The 18,495-nt window shown below is 32.3% G+C and overlaps 4 protein-coding genes and 1 long non-coding RNA gene across 5 annotated transcripts; 2 read left to right on the forward strand and 3 right to left on the reverse strand.

The window, feature by feature from the left end:
• Nucleotides 1–1,340: 1,340 nt before the first annotated feature.
• Nucleotides 1,341–3,184, reverse strand: RpLP0 (ribosomal protein LP0). Its single transcript, XM_088181867.1, has 4 exons — nt 3,156–3,184; nt 2,661–2,751; nt 2,349–2,585; nt 1,341–2,114 (listed from the first exon to the last, which is right to left on the reverse strand). Exons 2-4 carry the CDS (start codon nt 2,712–2,714, stop codon nt 1,461–1,463), a joined length of 945 nt encoding a protein of 314 aa, XP_088037993.1. The 5' UTR covers nt 2,715–2,751; nt 3,156–3,184; the 3' UTR covers nt 1,341–1,460.
• A 2,853-nt stretch (nt 3,185–6,037) lies between these two features.
• On the reverse strand, nt 6,038–7,904 carry LOC148237619 (fibroblast growth factor receptor-like 1). Its single transcript, XM_088206007.1, has 7 exons — nt 7,765–7,904; nt 7,541–7,696; nt 7,362–7,477; nt 7,085–7,298; nt 6,950–7,017; nt 6,624–6,887; nt 6,038–6,551 (listed from the first exon to the last, which is right to left on the reverse strand). The coding sequence occupies exons 2-7, from the start codon at nt 7,602–7,604 to the stop codon at nt 6,345–6,347; spliced, it is 933 nt and encodes a 310-aa protein (XP_088062133.1). The 5' UTR covers nt 7,605–7,696; nt 7,765–7,904; the 3' UTR covers nt 6,038–6,344.
• Nucleotides 7,905–10,241: 2,337 nt separating this feature from the next.
• Fancd2 (Fanconi anemia complementation group D2) lies at nt 10,242–14,512 on the forward strand. Its single transcript, XM_088203924.1, has 2 exons — nt 10,242–10,536; nt 10,622–14,512. The coding sequence occupies exons 1-2, from the start codon at nt 10,266–10,268 to the stop codon at nt 14,476–14,478; spliced, it is 4,128 nt and encodes a 1,375-aa protein (XP_088060050.1). The 5' UTR covers nt 10,242–10,265; the 3' UTR covers nt 14,479–14,512.
• Nucleotides 11,192–17,702, reverse strand: LOC148237621 (uncharacterized). The gene is made up of 3 exons (XR_015812271.1): nt 17,491–17,702; nt 15,333–15,521; nt 11,192–15,263 (listed from the first exon to the last, which is right to left on the reverse strand). It is a non-coding gene; the product is annotated as an uncharacterized LOC148237621 (long non-coding RNA).
• Nucleotides 15,588–18,451, forward strand: LOC148237622 (uncharacterized). Its single transcript, XM_088203960.1, has 6 exons — nt 15,588–16,890; nt 16,958–17,039; nt 17,587–17,625; nt 17,700–18,149; nt 18,219–18,281; nt 18,342–18,451. The coding sequence occupies exons 1-6, from the start codon at nt 16,831–16,833 to the stop codon at nt 18,344–18,346; spliced, it is 699 nt and encodes a 232-aa protein (XP_088060086.1). The 5' UTR covers nt 15,588–16,830; the 3' UTR covers nt 18,347–18,451.
• The last annotated feature ends 44 nt before the right edge of the window (nt 18,452–18,495 follow it).

Raw genomic sequence — 18,495 nt, forward strand, 5'->3', positions numbered from 1 at the left:
TGCTTTAAATATTATAAAACTTTGACTTGCGATTTCGTCTTCGTTGATATCTTTTTGAAAGGAATTTGAGAAAAATATATTTTTAACCTTTGTGATATTTTTTAACCTTTCCAAAATCAACGAATCTCGTCTTAAATTGCTTTTCAAAATTTTAAGGATCAATATATTTGAATTGTATTAAGTTATATCAGAATATATACACAAATATTTTCAATGGACGTAAAATGCTAAAATATCCCATTTTTAAAATTTGCCTTAAAAAAATATTACGAGGTTGTAAAGTTTTTATTGAGCTTATCATATCTATATTTTTTATCCCTGCCTTGTAATTCAAGATTCCAATCACTGAGTTTTGAACTTAAGCCTAGTAAGGACGACAAATTTAATATTCACTCTTTGTGTTTTAATTGTGAATAACTATCACTTTTATCAGAGAGGACTCTTTTCATGTCTTCTCTTTACTCTAAAAACTCCACAAGAACACGACTTTCGCTAAACCAACATACATTAGGGTGCAACAAAAGTGACTGCCTCGTATAAAATTGATTATTTTAAAGATAAACTAGCTTTTAAATAATCAATTCCATAACAATATGTGTATTAAGTCTGATTTAGTGCTGTAGTGTACTCTATTTTTAAATAAAAAATATCTTTTAGTAAAATTACCATCAATTCATTTTTTAATTCGTCTCGAGATTATATTTTTCGAATGTCTTATTAATTATATTTTTAAAATTGATAAGATTGAATCTGCGACCGCCAAAAACCATTTTTTAATTCAAGTTCCATCAATAAATGCTTTTTTATTTATGATTAATATATGACACTCTCAATGATGCAATAATACAAACATGATTTGCTGCAACGATAAATAGTCCTTTCAATCTTTATCGTATTTCCTGGATATTTTGTTTCACAGTTAAGTACATTGTCTGAAAATGCCGATATTTCCTTTTTTAGCAATCGTCAGTTGATTTGCAGTCATATTAAAAAAAATATATATATTTCCATTCTTCGTTGAAATGTCTTATTTTTTTTGTTGAACTAATGAATAGACATGAATTTCACATCATACAACGTTCAGCCTCATAGCTTTTAACTAAATTGTAATATCTCATGAAACATCCAGCCTAGCAAATTTTCATCATAGGCATTTTAATTACATTAAAAAAACACAGGGAAATTGTTGTCTTCCACCAGAGCTATAAAATGTATTTTGAAGACAGATTAATTTGCTAAGCTAGTGAGTATGTAATCAACCAAAAACGCATTGCAAGTTTTCTGAAACATTTCAATCGGTAACTAATCCAATCAGTAGTGTAGTGAAATTAAACGAAATATTTTAAAGAACGATTTTATTGGTCTTATTTAAATATATATCCCTATTGCCATTTGAGCTGCCCAGCTCGACAAGTATTGAGACACATACTTAAAAATATAGCAGATGCTGACAAATCAGTTTAATCGAAAAGACCCAATCCCATATCGTCGTCGCTCTCGGGTTCTTCCTCTTCCTTTTCTTCAACCTTAGCGGCGGCGGCAGCTGCGGGAGCAGCAGCAGCAGCCGGAGCAGCTGATACGAACTTGGAAGGATCCTTGATGAACTCCTTGATAGTAGTGGCTTCTTTGAACTCCACTTCGGTAGTAGCGGCGATGGCCAAGAGATTCTTGAATCCATTGGCAATGGAGTGAGGAGCGGAAGCGATCGTCGGGTATCCAATCTCCAAAGATACAGCAGCCAAATTGGCAACTCCAGCCATGAACTTAGCGCGCAAGTCTTCAGGCTTGATGTCCAAAATTTCGGGAGCGAAGATGGTACCAGAATCGTAAACTTGCTCGACCAACAATCCGTACGAGAACGGAGAGATGTTAAGCATGTTCAAGAGAGTGGCTTCGGAAGCTCCGACCTTATCTCCGGGTTTCAAGATGTGGACATCGTTGATGATTTCGATAGTACCCTTGGAAATCTTGGTGGGGATGGAAAGAGCCTGGAAGAAGGAAGTTTTCTCAGGACCGAGACCTGTGTTCTGAGCAGGTACGATGACAGACAACGGGGCGATAGCGCCGGCACGAGCTGGAGCGCGCACTTTGTTCTCGAGCAATTTGTCGCGGACCTACAATAAGAAAAACAATTAAAATACAACCGTTTAAAATAATAAATAGAAACAGGAAAACTTAATTATATGTTGCTCTCATATTGCCAATATTATTGTTAAGTTGCACAATAATATTAGGATAGAAATGACGCTTTCAATTTGGTCCCCAAGCGAAACTAGAGTAACTATACATCAAAACTAGGTTTAGAAAGGGACAAATTGTGATCTTTCGAATAAAAAAAATATACTCACATCTACTAGATCTCCACGGGTGAAGACAAAGCCGACGTTTCCCTTGATGTGAGGCAAGAGACGCTCCAAAGACGGGTTGTTCTCGAGATGCCCGCGGATAGCCTTGCGCATCATGGTGTTCTTGCCCATGAGAACGACAGCGTGTCCGCGAAGGGACATACGGATTTGCTGCATCTGCTTGGAGCCGACATTGTCAGCGCCTACCACGAAGCATTTAGGGTATTCATCCAACAGTTGCTGCAAAACGAATTAAAACAATGAACCACGTGTATTTACAACGCGAAAGGTCAAATCACGTGATGTTATACTTACAATGAGCTTGGTGAAGTAGTTCGACTTCCACGATGCCTTATCCTCCCTACCCATCTTGGTGAGCGTAGGGAAATCTCGCGAAATTTAAGGACTGCAACAAAAATAGGACATCGTCAGATTAAAAAAAAATAAAAAAATAACGCATTTTTTGTCTATTTACAACACGACTATCGCTCTCATATTGCCAATATTAATGTTAAGTTGTACAAAAATATTAGGATAGAGATGAAGCTTTTGATTTGGTCCCCAAGCGAAACTAGAGTAACTGTACATCAAAACTAGGTTTAGAAAGGGACCGATTATTATAATGACCAATATTTCAAGTGGCATAAAAAAAATAACCTAACTTTTGTGACGCTTTTAAGTTTTTTGTTATAAATTTATAAAATTAGCACGTAGAAACGCTTAATAATACAAAGAATATGGCAAAAGAAACAAAATATCAAAGAAATCTTGTATGATGCTTAGGATTAACATGGATGAAAAGAAACAAACCTCGGCGCTCAACGTCTGCGGGCAGAATGGCCGAACACGAATTTCCGGTTCGATTTGGCCAAAAAGCGATTATTTGCGACCGCCCTAGTACGCATAATGTCGACCATTATATATAATATATAATAAGTTGTTATTGTAGAAATTTGGGCATTAGTATTTAGATAAGAGTTATATATCTATCGCCTTTTTATTAAAACAGCAAAAACTTAAAATTTAACAAAATAAATACAGAATAAAAATGAACAGTGTTTTCCCGAAAATAGGACCCAGAATTATTTTCAGGATATTTATTATTTTATACATAAAATAAATAAAATTTAATTCTGTATAACAATCTAAATTTATTACAGTACAGCAATCTACATTCATTCAAAAACAGTCAATGTCATGCTCATATTCTTTTGGGACGTTGCTACAACTTATCAAATGAGGAATTCCAGCTTAATTTTTTACAACTTTATTTTCTGTAGAATCAATTAAGGGCCTGATCAATAATGTTAATAATACGACTATTGCATCTGAATATATAATACCAAATAATAATAATTATGAACATGTGCAGTCATAAAAAAACAATATTTATATTTAAATCCATTTAAATTAATACAGAGTAGCCGAGATTTCAGAAGACGCTTGTAAATAATAATAATAATAATACTTGTAAATAGGAGAAATCGTAAAAAACAATGTTTATTTATTTTTTAAATATTTATATCTAATTTGATTTATTTTATTGTGAGAGGAAGGGAGGCGCAGCAACAATTCACCAAAAGAAAATTTTGAAATGAAAACCAACATTCGCATCCATTTAATCCCCGCTATTGCGTGAGCGGAGACGGCATTTCAGATTTTTCCAGGGAGGGGGCAAAAGTTGACCAGTCAGTGATTTAATAAAATCGTGCCGTCGCCGTCGCAGTAGAAACGCTCGTTACCGAGCGTACCATTGCGACGACGCCGACACGATTTTATTCCTTATGACGTGAATTTTTGATTTCTAAGAAGTATTGATTGTTTTTATGCTCTTCTATTGAACAAAATTCTGTTTGATTATACTTTAACCAATACTCTTATATCAAAAGTCCGAAGTAATATCGGTAAGAATAACCATATTTTTAAACAGTGTAATAGCAAAGTGCAGATAAACTATGGAGTAATATGCGAGATGCGACGTCCGTCTGTATTTATTCTTCAGCTTACTTTCCCCTAGAAGTTTAGTTGGCTTACTTTGTATTTTAAACTTAGCCTAATAAAAGTTTAAAACTGTAATTATTTTTAGAACTATCATTAGGTCAAGTTTAGTTTAATTCAAGTCAAGGTTAATTCGTGTAGGTAAGATATAAGTTTGAACAGCAAACTGAAGTTTCGCAATTGTAAAATTAAGTGTTATAGACATTTTAAAGCAGCATATAATTTCCCTAGCGCTTATCAGTTAGGTTATATTTTAGCGAGTAGAAATATATGTATATCTACTGATGAAAATGTATGTGGACTTCTCTTGTGGTAATATCACTGTCCTGAAAAATACACATTCACTGTAACATTTTTATATCGCATGTAAATAATACGATGTATGGAAAATTTAAATCATATAATTTTACTAGCACCTGCAAGATGTATTATATCATCACCGGTAAAAATATATGTCTACCGGTTAAAATGTATTTTGATATGATTACACCAAAAGGATATATTTTAAAGTATATTTTTGCGATAGATTTTTATAGAATTTTTAGGTATAACCCGAGAAATTCTAGTTTAGAATTAGGGATGCCATTTCAGATTTTTTAAGTAGGGGGCAAAAGTTGGTCCGTCAGTAGACGTCTTTTTTAATATTTAAATTTTATCTGATTCATAGTATTTAATTAAATGACGTGCATTTTTCTAGCCAAATTCATGAGAGGGGGGCAGTTGCCCCCACATTCCTACCCCCAAATGAAGTCCCTGTGCGGGATAGGAAATATAACAAAAACTAAACAGAGTTAAACTCGAAAGCTTATTTTATTAAGCAATTTTATTTTGCATATTTTTTAAAAGGGCTTATATTAAAACATCCTGAAAAATCACGCTATTGCTTATTTTTAATGTAGATCATATTTTCGGGTAAACATGGTACGAGTATTTACACGATAATTATCTTTTACCAGTCTTAAGTTAATGCCTTTATATTTTATAATCTCGCTTTAGATTTTAATAGATTTTCAAAAGCCAACAATAAATGTAATTAAGGCTTAACTCAAGGTATCGATAAAATATAGTAATATATTTGCTATATTTAAAAATTATCCGTATGAATTTCACTATTGACTAAAATTAACTTGCGCATCGAGGTTAAATATTATGTAAATAAATAAATATTGTGTTTCCTGGTTCTCTGGTCATTGCTCACATGCAGGGCCGTAGGAAGACATTGGCCAATAGGAAGACATTGGCCGTAGGAAGACATTGGCCAAAGACCTGAGGGGCGCTCGGAATGTGAAGTAACACTTTAGTACTACGAGAGCAATATTAACAAGCATTTAACAAGGGTTTCTATCAATGCTGAAACTTGAACAGAACTTCGCGCAGGTCATTTTTTTAAAGTGAATTTTGTTACCGAAAAAAGAAGCCGAAATCAGGCGATAGATAAAATATAAAAATAAAAGTAGCCACATATAAAATTAAAAACCATAAAATCAGGCTAATTATCTTTTTCTTTCATGAACATGTGTACACGTTTTACATAGAATACAAGGCTAAATATGTACACCTTTAAGCCTACATGATTTATTCTTAAATACGACCCTCGAATTATGAAAAGAGCTTTAGTGTGCTGTATGTGAGAAAAAGTTGCGAAAAACTAATTTAGAGAACCGTTAATTTAATAAGATCAATGATTAACGAACTTATTAGATATATCTTATATTTATATATAATCTACAATATTCAAATTATCAATAAATTTAAACAAATAATTAATACATATATTTTTAACATGATACAGGATACAGGATACCGGCAACAAGATATTTTATTAATTAGAAAAGATCTGCGAATTTATTTATTAAAAATATTGTTTAATAAATAAAATTTTATTTATACATAATTTATATATTTATCCTCAAGTTAATAAGTATTATACCAATAGATATTTTTATTGTAAAATATTATTTTTATAATTTTTACTGGTTATAAATATGCATGAAGAGACCTTTATAATTGATATAAAATGTGATTATTTAAATAATAGTTGATTGGCATATCAATATTCTCCTCACTTTGAATTATAGTTCGCCGTTTCCTTCTGCACCAAATATAACAGATCCACATTATTAGTGGAATAATCGCCAGTCCAACTGGTATCAAAAATAATATATAAAAATGAGAGACATTTTCAGATTTGCTTTCATCGTCGATTACCTGAAAATAAATTAAAACTATCATTACACTGTATATAAAAAATTGTAATGGTATAATTAATTTAAAATTTACGTTAAGATAAGCACTGCTTGTAGAATACCCCCAAATATTGATAGCTACGCAAAGGTAACGACCAGTGTCTGAAGCTCCCACTCTAGGTATATCGAATTTTGATAGACTTGTATTTCCTGCATGTCCTTGTTGACCATTACCGATCACTTTATAAAACTGATCCAAATAACGAAGAGATCCAAAAGACTCGTCAGATCCTTCTCCCTGCCATACCCATCTTATTCTAACTGGTGGTTTACTCAAAACCTTACATTGAAACACAGCCTGTAAATTATTAAACATATATAATTAACATTCAATTTATCGATTATTCATTGATTAATTACCTGAGAACTTTTTCGAAGTGTTATATTTTTCGGAAAACCCTCTAGAAACTGCGGTAATTTGTTGGAGTCTGAAAATAAGTTATAATTTAATATGAGGTCATGCTGCGGTTTCATTAATAATTACACAAATATTACCAGTGAACTTTGCTAATATTTCCAGTTGTATTGTGTTATAAATGTAAATTTTAATCGTGGCATGTTGCTTACATCGATAAAAACCACTCAGTGATTTATTTACATTTTTCAATATCAATTTAGAATTATTGTATGGAAGTACATCCCAAATGGCATCAGATCCTTTGTAATCGATATCAGGACAAATCGTCTTATCCAATCCAATCCCGCAAGACTAAAAATAAATTTAATTAATAATATTATATAAATATAATTTATTTTATAATTTATGTATTACTTTAAATTTCCATAATCCTGGCTCTTCCTCCACTCTTCCAGCACATTTTAAAACAACGTCTTCTCCTTCGTATGCTCTTCTGAAACTCACACTTGAAATATCGTTCAACGGCCAATCTGTGATTATTATTTATTAGTAAATAGTACATTTTTGTAATTGATTGAAATTCACAATCTTACTATCGGCCGCTGCTAATGATAATATTTTTGCAATAAGAGCTATTACAGTAGAAAAAATTCTCATCGCTCATTGTTTCGCAAAACATTTGTGGTGTTAACGCTGATAAACATAGATTCTCAGCAGAACAATAGAAGGAAGCGGGTTACTGATAAACACTACAAACATAATGTTACACTTCAAAAATAATAGATTTTAATTAATATAAATATTTAATTTTACATACCATTTTGTAGACGAAACCTTTGACGATATTAAATATACATAAAAATCACGGTACACTAAGAAGAGAGCGTTAAACGATACAGTGTTGTCAATGTACTCTTTTGCACTGGTTTGAACATACAAAATCAATGTTAACTAAATCTGGTCGGCTTATCAAGTTTTCCAACGCCTACTGATATAGTACATATAAATATATTTTCGGAATAGACCGTAGCTTTTGAAAACATTGAACAATAAATAGACATAGCTATATACATATTTTATGTTACGTACAATATATTTTTTATTTAATATATATTAGAATATAACTATAGTGTATATTAATACAATTACGTCTCCTTTCCGCAAATATAACAACAATAAAAATCAAAACCGATGTAAAAGCAAATATGCGATTACAAGCTGATATCAATGTTTAAATAGGATAATAAGCGAATCGAACGTTTTTGACCCACGGTATCATGATATAATATTATCTATCGATAACGATTACAAACGCAAGATGCGTTTTTATTAATAAAAAAATGAAAAACGTTGAAACATATTTTTATTATTATTTTCTTTACGAATTTGCCAGATCCATGTCTTTTTCCCTTAATTTTATAAGCATTTCTTGATCTTAAATATTTGACCTCGTAGCTAAATTTTTCAAATTTAAGAGGTAGTAAAGAATCAATAAGCATACTCATATAAATAAAATAATTATTACAATTTTTAGGGTAAATAATGCGAAATATGACTACAGTAGTATTTCTTGAACTTCTTTCCAAAAATATACCACACATTAATTATTTTATAACAATTGTGATCCTTAAATTTTACGGCTGAAAAATGCAGATGTCTTTAACAACAACTTTACAAACAAAAATTTTTAACTTACATTATGTACATAAATTGGTAAAAAGACAGTATCCAAATTTATCAGTCATAAAAAGTCTATAGATTGATATTTTATAAAAATAAAGTATTAATATTTTTCCAAGAGTAAATATATTATATATTTGTGAAGGTCTATTTATATATGTATTTATTCATTTATTATGACCAAAAACTGGAACTTTGATAATACTGACGTGACCGCGTCGGAGGTCTGCACGTTCTTTTAATGGACCACGACGTGAATACAACGGGCGGTGGTGCCTCGTCCACCGTTCATTCGCATATATTATCATGTAACATAATTTATAAACTATTATATACTTCAGATAAATACTACTGCAGCGGCTCAATCTGTATGTAATTGCCATCCGTCAACACCCGTCGCCCAATATTTCACAATTTTTTGATTTCATAATAACATGTTACAAAATTTGTATTTTATATTTTCAAATTTCACACAGCTTCCAATATAATATTTATTACATTTTATTTTGTATATCAAATTTCTTTATACATATGTATTTTTATGATAATATTTTTAGCCCCAATAGAAACTACTATCGTGTAAAAGTCTAGATATAAGGTAAAAATAAATAAATTATATTAGAATGTTATTTTTGGTTCCACGGCTGCTACATTAAGTAGTATAATTGATAATTAAAATTTTATTTAAAAAATGTATCACTGGAGAAGTAGTTTAACTTTAGTTTTTGATGCAATTTATGCATAAGACGGATCAGATTTTTTCACTATAACATATTTATAAATGATCAACTGATTTGTATGCAATTTTTAGTACTAATTTTAAAAATGTCACCAAGTAAGAATAATTCACAAAAAGATTAAAAAATTACCCAAAATGCAATTTTAAGTTATTTGTGTTTTAATGTTGACACTTGTCATATATCAAAAATATGAAAACTAAAATCATTAATAAAGTGTTTCCAATAGATAGAAAAAAATTACAAGTCCTTGTAGTAACGTTTTTTCTTTCTTTCAAAATTTATTTTTCTGCTTTTCCTTTTGAAATCCTGGTAATAATCATTGATTTTCAATATCCAGCAATATTCCACGAGCATATTTACGTTCCATCTTAAAAGTACACTTTTCCCACAAAATCTGAAATGTTTCTTTTATTTTTTTACAAGACAGGTGTTTTCAGCATTTTACACGAGGGTGAGCAAAAGTTGGCTAGTCAATGGTAATTTTTTTAATATTTACATTTCATTACGATTCATAGTATTTCATTAAGCGAGATGCATTTTTCTAGCCCAATTCGAAAGAGGCAAATGCTGTCACCTGTCCTCCCCAAATGACGTTCCTGAGTTTTACCACTATTATAGAAAGTAAAACGTTGCATACACATACACTTTGGGATTACTACTAAACAAGTTTACTGTCCACTGAAGCAATGGATTATATTGCTTCCATATTTTCAGTAATCCAATTAAAGATTCTTAAAAATTAAAATTAGGAATTTTATTCAAAATCTCAGTAATATAAAAACAATAAATTCTGATATTTAAACTCGTTGAATATAAAACTATTTTAATGCTCTGGTCACAATAAATAGTGCTATGGCCATAACTGTCTTCCCGCGAGATTGTTTTTGACGGCGAAAACATGCGTCGCACAAGAAAAAGCGCCTCTTCCTCTCATCGAAACGATGAAGTCGCCGAAGAAAGTCCTGCGAAAAAACCTAGACGAGATCCTAAATTACTACCCTTTGCTACAGTCTACTTCGAAGAGCTAGTGGCTAAAGCTGGACTCGTTTTAGCAGAAGAAAATTCAAACCACGTACTCAAATGTGAACCATCAGCTTTTTTAGACGAGCTGAAATCCATCCTGGAGAACAACGTCGACTTTCCTCGCAATGTGGACGAGTTTGTCAAAGGTTTTTCATCAAAAACTTGTTATAAACCATTTTCATAAACTATTTACTAAGTTTATTTGTAATTTTAATTCGAATGATATTTTAGGCTTGGAGAACCGCACCAAAGATGATGAATTAGATTCGTTCTTGGCTTACAACGTCACAGTTATATTAACAGACGATATTGAAACGAGAGATATTCAAAATTCAGTTCTAAGACTGCTTTTAAACGTCACCTGTCTTCAAGAAAATATTGTTGATTATGCGATTCGTAGAGCTACTCAATACGCAATCGACAATAAACCCGATAAAGTACAACTGCTATTAAAACTGTTTATCCTTTTAGATAATTTGACTACGGAATCTAAATTAGTTAAAGGATTAATAGATCTGCTGGATGTATCTGAATTTGCGACTCGTATAGAAATCATCACATGCTTACCTGATATCGTAACACCTTCTGAGCATCAAAACGTAGCTCTTGAATTGTGTAGATTTATGTCTGAAGATTACAAATTAACTCCGGCTGTATTAGATTGCCTCTCATATTTTTGCTTGCCGTCCGATCTTAAAGTGCAAGTTCGCGATAAAATGCTCACCATGCTTCGAACATCGGCTCCTCTTCATTTATTTCCCAATTTGGTAAACTTTTTCCTAATTGGATATACGAGCGAACATTGCACTGATATAATACATGGTTTAAGAGACGGCTTAGATTGGACTTCGGTTGGAAATCAATCTAACATAGACGTAGGCACCAGCCAAATCATGACAATACTATCATTAAAAACGTCTTTGATGAAATCAAAGACTTTATCGGCGGACTGGTTGAAAGTGATCAACGGAGTTAAAGAAATGAATGATCATAAACCATTAGATGTTATTATTTTGTTCATAATATACTCGTTAAAAAATGGAAAAGAAAAGCTCGTCGAAAATACGTTTCGTAAAAAAATTAAAGCATCACTATTCACTTCTAATATCATCAATGTATGTTTGAAGAAATTTAAACCTATAATAAAAGAATATATCTTTGAAATATTGCAGATTTCTAGTATGTTATTGAAGAGTAAACTGGAGCCGTCGCTTAAAGATTTTAGTATTCATTCGTTTAGATGTATGTTTGCCGAAATTCCTGACGTCCGTCGGAAGATCATCGACGAATTGGTCAATAATGAATATATTGAGGACCGGGATTCCTTAGCGAATTCGATGATCGTATTATCAAAAATCGGCGATGACAATATCGAACTTTTGAAACCATTTTCCCTTCAAATCTTAGCGTTGATTAACAGAACTGATATTTTAAATTCGAGTGAAATCAGTCAGATCATGAACTTGCTATGCAATCTAGCGTTTAGTATTGAAAATTCAGTGCTGCAAGATGACGTCCATATGCTGATTCGTAAGCAATTAAGCAGTTCCGATCTCTCGATTAAAAGTAGAGGAATAGCCGGCGGAGTAATGGCAATAAAGCATATTGTCTGTTCTGGAACAGATACAGAATCAGCTTCAAAAGAAGGACTTGAATACTCACAAGTCTCTGATCTTCCGGAAGGCACTTCTAAAGAAGCAGCTGTGATTATTGAATTAATATTTAAAAGCACTTGTAAGTTTACAGAGATGACGTGTTATTTTTACGACGAATTAGCAAACATGTTGGCCAATTGCAAGTCAATCGATCAACCGTTTCTAATCTGGTTGACTAATTTAGTAACAAATGATTTTCAAAGCAGTTTCATAATTGATGTTAAGGACGAAAGCTTAAAATCGATCAACAATATAGAATTATCTTCACAATTTTGCTTGGATTCAATCGACGATGTCGAAGAACCTATTGCGTTGAACATCGGCAATATTGCTTTAGGTCATAATCCGGATAATTTAGATTTGCGATTATTACCATCATGGTTTAGAGTTTTACAACTGCTACATAAAAAAGGAAACAAGGACGACTTATCAGCGATTGACGCTCTTTTGGGATGCGCTATCGTCATGCCGGTAATAGAAGAGGAAAGCTCTTTAGAAGAATTCAATCCGGATTTCTTTGAAGCGATTCTCAATTGTTACGTACATTGTATAAATTGGTTCAGAGAATTGATATCGGCGTTCAGTTCGCAAAATGAATCATCAATGAGAAAAAAAGTTCTGCAAAGACTCGATAGTCTCATCAAACTTGAAAAACAATTAGGAGCTTATATAAATTCTTGTGACATAGATTATAAACCTCCTATTTCAACATTCATCGGAACTTATATGAAACTTGGACAGATTTTGATGCGAGAATTGAAGACAAAGAAACCGAAAAATAAAACTAAATCCAAAAAGAAGAATCCGAGTCTTAATGCTGAGACATCTGCTCTACAAGAAACGCTAAAAACGCAAGAAGATAAATCTCCTGATAAGTCTACTCAGTTCCACTCCAAATTTAGACTTAACCCAGGTTATTTCAGACAATTACAATTCGATTGCATTGAACTCTTTAACGAAGAATTGCATATTGAAAGAGATGAGTCCGTCGAAAGTGCAAGCACTGGGATAAATTTAGATTCAATTATACTCCTATTAGAAGAACTGACTCCCACAATATCTGCTATATTTCCATCGAATAAAGTCAAACAAATTCATCATTTCTCCAAATCTGTTATACCAACATTTATTCCGATGAATTTGGATAAAGCTATCAATCGTTCCATAGCTTTGATTCCAAGACTTTTTCAACAAATGGATTCGATCAGTAAGTATGTGATGAAAAGCTTAGATGCTAATGATGGAATCAGAGATGCAATTTCTATGTTCTCCGAAAACAATATGAAAGCTCAGTTGTGTCTGGCGGTAATATTTCACGTGTTTTCTTTGATTTTTTCATGGAGCGACTTTCATTTGATAGAAAATAAGCAGAAGATCATTAACATTTTTAAAACAATGGCTATTAACTACGATCCAAACAACAAATCTAAGCAGTCGTTAAAAGAACACGTTATAAAATTCAGTGATTTTATGTCGCAATATAAAGATTTGTGTCTATCGATTTCTACTGCTGCAAATTTGGTCAAATTATTTGAAGTTATCGTAAGAACCGTTAATGATAAGGAAATTAAAGATGCGCTCGTGAATCTTTCGCGTGATTTCTTATCTTTGAGTTGGAGAGACGAATCCGGTAATGTTGAGAAAGGTCTTCATTACAATCAGAACGTGGATACTCTTCTCACCGGATATTTTTCTGTGCCGAATATAGAAAAGATTAAATCTCTAACTGAGGACTTGAAAGAACAGTGTCCAGAACTTACTAACAAAAACAGCGTACTAAGTATATTTGAATGCATAAATAAAGCAAACTTTCCACTCTTGTTCAGATCTATGTCTAGAGCTTTGTATGAAGCCACCAAGAATGAACTAGACAAAGGCTTAACGGACAAGCAGCATCTCGATCTATGGAGGAACGTAGCGATCATAATGAAGAGTTTAACTGAAATTTTAAAGATCATGGACGGGCGCAGCAATCTAGCGGCGTTTTTGAAAAAATCTATACCCTTATTCAAGCTCTTTTCGACGCAAGGTATGCCTATAATGGATTTAAAGTTGAAAACAGATCCAGATAGTGTCGTTGAAATTCTTCGCACTCTTCAACACAGTACCAGATTCTTGCATTCGCTTTACTGCCATTTACGACTAACAAAAGACACTTCATTGATCGCTTATTTACCACAGATGAAGTTGACTTTGGAAACGTTAGTGTATAAAGTCAAAGCGTCTCTAATGATCAATAATTGTAGTGAAGCATTTTGGATGGGTAACTTGAAAAACAAAAATTTACAAGGAGAATTAATTGCATCTCAGAGTAGCACCGTAAACGGCGAGAGCGACGGTGAAGAAGACAATCAATTACCTGAAGATGAAAACAGCGCTTCCGAAGAAGATGACGATAATGATGATATGAAAAGTGTTAGTAGTATATTTTAAATAATTATATCTGAAAATAAAACATGTTTTTTTATATGCTCATCTTTATTATTATAAAATCATACACGTAATTTTAAAAACACTCATTTTTGTCCGAATTGCATACTTTGGCCAGGGACAGGAATTAAGGAAGTATTTGTCATAGGTACTGTGCCATCACCGTTCCTAAATAATGTATTAATCAACGAATTCAAAGCATTAGTATTAGGTATTGGGATTCCGTTGAAATTTGTGAAAAATGGTGATTGGGTACTAGCAATAAATGGATTGTAAGGGTATACCGATGTATTGGTTCTATAAATGTTAGGATAATTAGAGTAGTACTGATTATTTGGGTAGGTTGGATATGTTTGGTATGGATTGGTATTAGTTATATTGTATGGATAAACTCCATAATTTGGTACTCCATAATTTGGCACCCCATACGGGTAAGTCAAATTATATGGGTTAACTCCAAAATATGGGTTATTACTACCATAGTATGGATAATTACTGCCATATGGAAATCTGCCAGAGTTTTCGTCTCTGGATCCAAAACGGTGACCAGATTTTTTATTGAGGATAATCAACTTCACACTTGATTGTTTAGTGAGCCCGTTCGTTTTAAAACCTTTATTACTTGGAAATGCGAGATTTTTAACCGTTGTTGGAGTATATACGTTTGCCAAAGTAGTGTCGTCTTCATCAGAGTCTTCGTCGGAAGTTTCTAATGCGGTTCTTTTAACCCTTGCCGAATCATGTTCAACCTTCAAAATGTAGTTCGACGGTAATATGTTTATTTCGTTCTGTAATTTACAATATTTGTTAGTAGTGGTTCACTTAGTAAATTGATACATATATAAAAAAATATTTACTTCACATTGTATGACTGTGCCAAGAGCGAATATTAACAACACAAAATACATATCGGTAATGCTGTTGGAAAATAAATGAATTCTTTCACACGTCTGATGGATATTTATGCATGTTTTTGCACTAATTTGTGGGTTTTCACAAAATATGCGACATTGTAGATTTTTACAATTGTTGCTGTATTATTAATGCTGCAAATTTAAAATGACAGGAAGTTGTAAAAATATACTATGTAGTACCGAATAAATAATAAAAAATGTCAAATTCAATACACTCGTCAAGAAAGATAAGATCTTTCTTCCGCATTAATATATTATTAAACTTGGGCTCTTTAAAAACTTCGTGAAGGCTTTAAAAAAGATGGCAATTCATTTCATTACTCGAAAACAATGTTTCCGAATTTATCTGATGCTAAGAGCAAAGGTTTGTTTATTGGGTCGCAAATAAAAAAACTACTCGACAACTCCAAATTCGGTTCAATTGTATCAGTGGATGAGACAGATGCATGGAATTCGTTTCGTTATGTTGTTACTTGTTTCTTGGGAAACTTCAAAAGCTTAAATTACAAAATAGTCATCGAATATTTGTTTACAGTACATTTGAAGCTTACTTTTAAAAATGGGACTGGTAAGTTGTGCTGTGTTCTCTGTTCTATACGGAGTAGCATTCGTCTGTTATCCTTCAAAACCTAGATTTATAGCCACAGGCTCCATATCAACTTCATAAGGTTATGCGTTACTATTTTATTCAGTTACGCTATGCGGCTTTCCTTAAAATTCCAAAAATATACAAGCAAAAGAGGACATAGAAAAATATAAAAGTGGCTTTGAAAGAGCATTATCTTCCTATTTAAGACAGTATAAAATAAGATCACTGAAGTTAGAATGATAAGGTATTAAAATAAGGACACTATAGAGACAATGGCATGTCCGGAATTCAGCATAATCGGTATCCTTGATTTATAAGATTAGTGGGGAATAAATATTAATATAAATAATACTTTTCTTATATAATTCATTAATATAATCTAAAATAGGTTTGAAACAAATATTTTTGTTTTGTGATTTTTGAGATATTTTTACATCTGAGTATAATATTACTCATATATTATAAAAAAATATTTTAAAATAGTATTCAAAGCTCGATCGTTTAAAATTGTGTAAATCATATCTTTATATTAATGATACTCTCAATGACCAATAACCTAACAGATAAATGTTCCGAAATATATTATTAATATTTTTTAACAATAAAAATATAAATATATAATAGTGACTTCCTGTTTTGAGCGATTTAATGGCGATGATGTGTGATGTTGATAACTTTCGTAAAAATGAGATAAAATCGTTCAATTTTAAACATAAATTATACATAATGAGCAATAATTTAGTTTTACACAGGATGCGATTGTTAATATATAAATAAACAGAATAATATTCTTGGAATAGTTTCAAGTATAAATTCAAACAGTTTTTTACCAGAGTATCGTAAACATCAATCATGATGCAGGGCTCAAAGATTATAATGTTTTTCACTGTTATTATGGCAATATTTATATTGGTAAGAAATTAAATAAAAATGTTGGTAGAATTGTAAAATACACCATAGATTGTTTTGTGAAACTAAGGAGAGCTCATCGATTGGAGTTCGCGTGATGTCTTCAAAGTTCGCTCAAGGCGGTTTTTCCTTTGGTGGACCACCTCAACAAGGTATGAATGGATCAAGTATTTTAGCGTTTATCAAACTATGGTTCGTGGTCCAGTTAGCAAAAAATATTAAACATGCAGAAATCGTATTCTCTTCATTTTAAACTCAACACTTCAACAGTGTGTAAAGTGTGCATATATTGTGGATTGTGATAAAAAAGCCTCTTTAGAGAACTTTTTAATTAATGCGGACAAATTAATAAACATTTTAACTGCTCTGCTATATTACCAGCTTCATTATCTTACAGTAAATAGCAATTTTTAATGGAAATTCTTATAATATCTCACAGCATGACTTAATAATCAGTTTCTGAATAAAGTATCTTATATATAATTGTTCTAATATAGTAAATAGTTTTGTTAATTTGAGAAAATTCTTTGAAGTTGTTATTCTTATGATGATTATATATTTTTTGAAAGATAGTATAAGTCGGTTTTTATTATTATCGCTTACCATATTACGGCACACTGGAAACTATTACGAAAATATCTCATCGCCATAGTTGATGTAGTTTTTGATTACACTGTACCAATATAATCAATTTTGTAGGTGGACAAGGCTCTCAGGGTCCAGGTGGACAAGGACCAGGTGTGTATGAATCAATAGATTTTTCGGTCAATATCTGTGAATAATTAGAGGTTATATTGTATCATTGGATCAAGGAATGATGGGTGGCCAAGGACAAGGAATGATGGGTGGACAAGGACAAGGAATGATGGGCGGACAAGGTCCTGGAGGAATGATGGGAGGACCAGGAGGAATGGGTGGGCAGGGACAAGGAGGAATGATGGGAGGACAAGGAGGAATGAGTGGACAGGGACAAGGAGGAATGATGGGAGGACAAGGAGGAATGGGTGGGCAGGGACAAGGAGGAATGATGGGTGGGCAGGGGCAAGGGGGAATGATGGGAGGACAAGGAGGAATGACGGGTGGACAAGGGCAGGGAATGATGGGAGGACAAGGACAAGGAGGAATGATGGGTGGACAAGGGCAGGGAATGATGGGAGGACAAGGACAAGGAGGAATGAGTGGACAAGGACAAGGTGGAATGATGCCTGGACCACCACAAGGGATGATGGGGCAAGGTGGAATGATGAGTGGGCCAGGTCAAGGTTCGCGATAAAAGACATTTATTAACATAATATAAAAAAAAACTAGTAATAATTTGAGAAATTTCATAGGAATGGGAATGGGATTTCCTGGATTCAACTCTACTACAAACAAGAATGGAACTTTAACTTTCGGTTTGTCGTTTATTTACACATTTTTATTCATATTTTTATTAAAATTATGTTTTATTTCAGGATAATCACATGCAAAGTTACAACTACCTTCATTATTTTATTATATGTAAATAGTTTAGAGATGTTGATATAAGTTGTAATATTTATAAGTTTACAATATGTTATGTTTAATAAAGTTTTAATGCATTCAGCTATTCTTATTTTTCAATAATTA

The sequence above is a fragment of the Plectrocnemia conspersa genome, unplaced genomic scaffold, assembly GCF_051122295.1.
Source record: "Plectrocnemia conspersa isolate PC_06_02 unplaced genomic scaffold, ASM5112229v1 ptg000002l, whole genome shotgun sequence".
Lineage (NCBI taxonomy): Eukaryota > Metazoa > Arthropoda > Insecta > Trichoptera > Polycentropodidae > Plectrocnemia > Plectrocnemia conspersa.

What these genes read in the sequence shown, in the direction of transcription:
- RpLP0 (XM_088181867.1), bottom strand. Translation starts at nt 2,714, where the DNA reads ATGGGTAGGGAGGATAAGGCATCGTGGAAGTCGAACTACTTCACCAAG. An exon ending in ACTACTTCACCAAGCTCATT is followed by an intron (nt 2,586 to 2,660) that starts GTAAGTATAACA and finishes TTCGTTTTGCAG; the next exon opens with CAACTGTTGGATGAATACCC. An exon ending in CCCGTGGAGATCTAGTAGAT is followed by an intron (nt 2,115 to 2,348) that starts GTGAGTATATTT and finishes TTCTTATTGTAG; the next exon opens with GTCCGCGACAAATTGCTCGA.
- LOC148237619 (XM_088206007.1), bottom strand. Translation starts at nt 7,604, where the DNA reads ATGAGAATTTTTTCTACTGTAATAGCTCTTATTGCAAAAATATTATCA. An exon ending in CAGGATTATGGAAATTTAAA is followed by an intron (nt 7,299 to 7,361) that starts GTAATACATAAA and finishes ATTTATTTTTAG; the next exon opens with TCTTGCGGGATTGGATTGGA. An exon ending in CAAGCAGTGCTTATCTTAAC is followed by an intron (nt 6,552 to 6,623) that starts GTAAATTTTAAA and finishes ATTTATTTTCAG; the next exon opens with GTAATCGACGATGAAAGCAA.
- Fancd2 (XM_088203924.1), top strand. Translation starts at nt 10,266, where the DNA reads ATGCGTCGCACAAGAAAAAGCGCCTCTTCCTCTCATCGAAACGATGAA. An exon ending in TGTGGACGAGTTTGTCAAAG is followed by an intron (nt 10,537 to 10,621) that starts GTTTTTCATCAA and finishes ATGATATTTTAG; the next exon opens with GCTTGGAGAACCGCACCAAA.
- LOC148237622 (XM_088203960.1), top strand. Translation starts at nt 16,831, where the DNA reads ATGATGCAGGGCTCAAAGATTATAATGTTTTTCACTGTTATTATGGCA. An exon ending in TTATGGCAATATTTATATTG is followed by an intron (nt 16,891 to 16,957) that starts GTAAGAAATTAA and finishes TGTGAAACTAAG; the next exon opens with GAGAGCTCATCGATTGGAGT. An exon ending in TCCAGGTGGACAAGGACCAG is followed by an intron (nt 17,626 to 17,699) that starts GTGTGTATGAAT and finishes CATTGGATCAAG; the next exon opens with GAATGATGGGTGGCCAAGGA.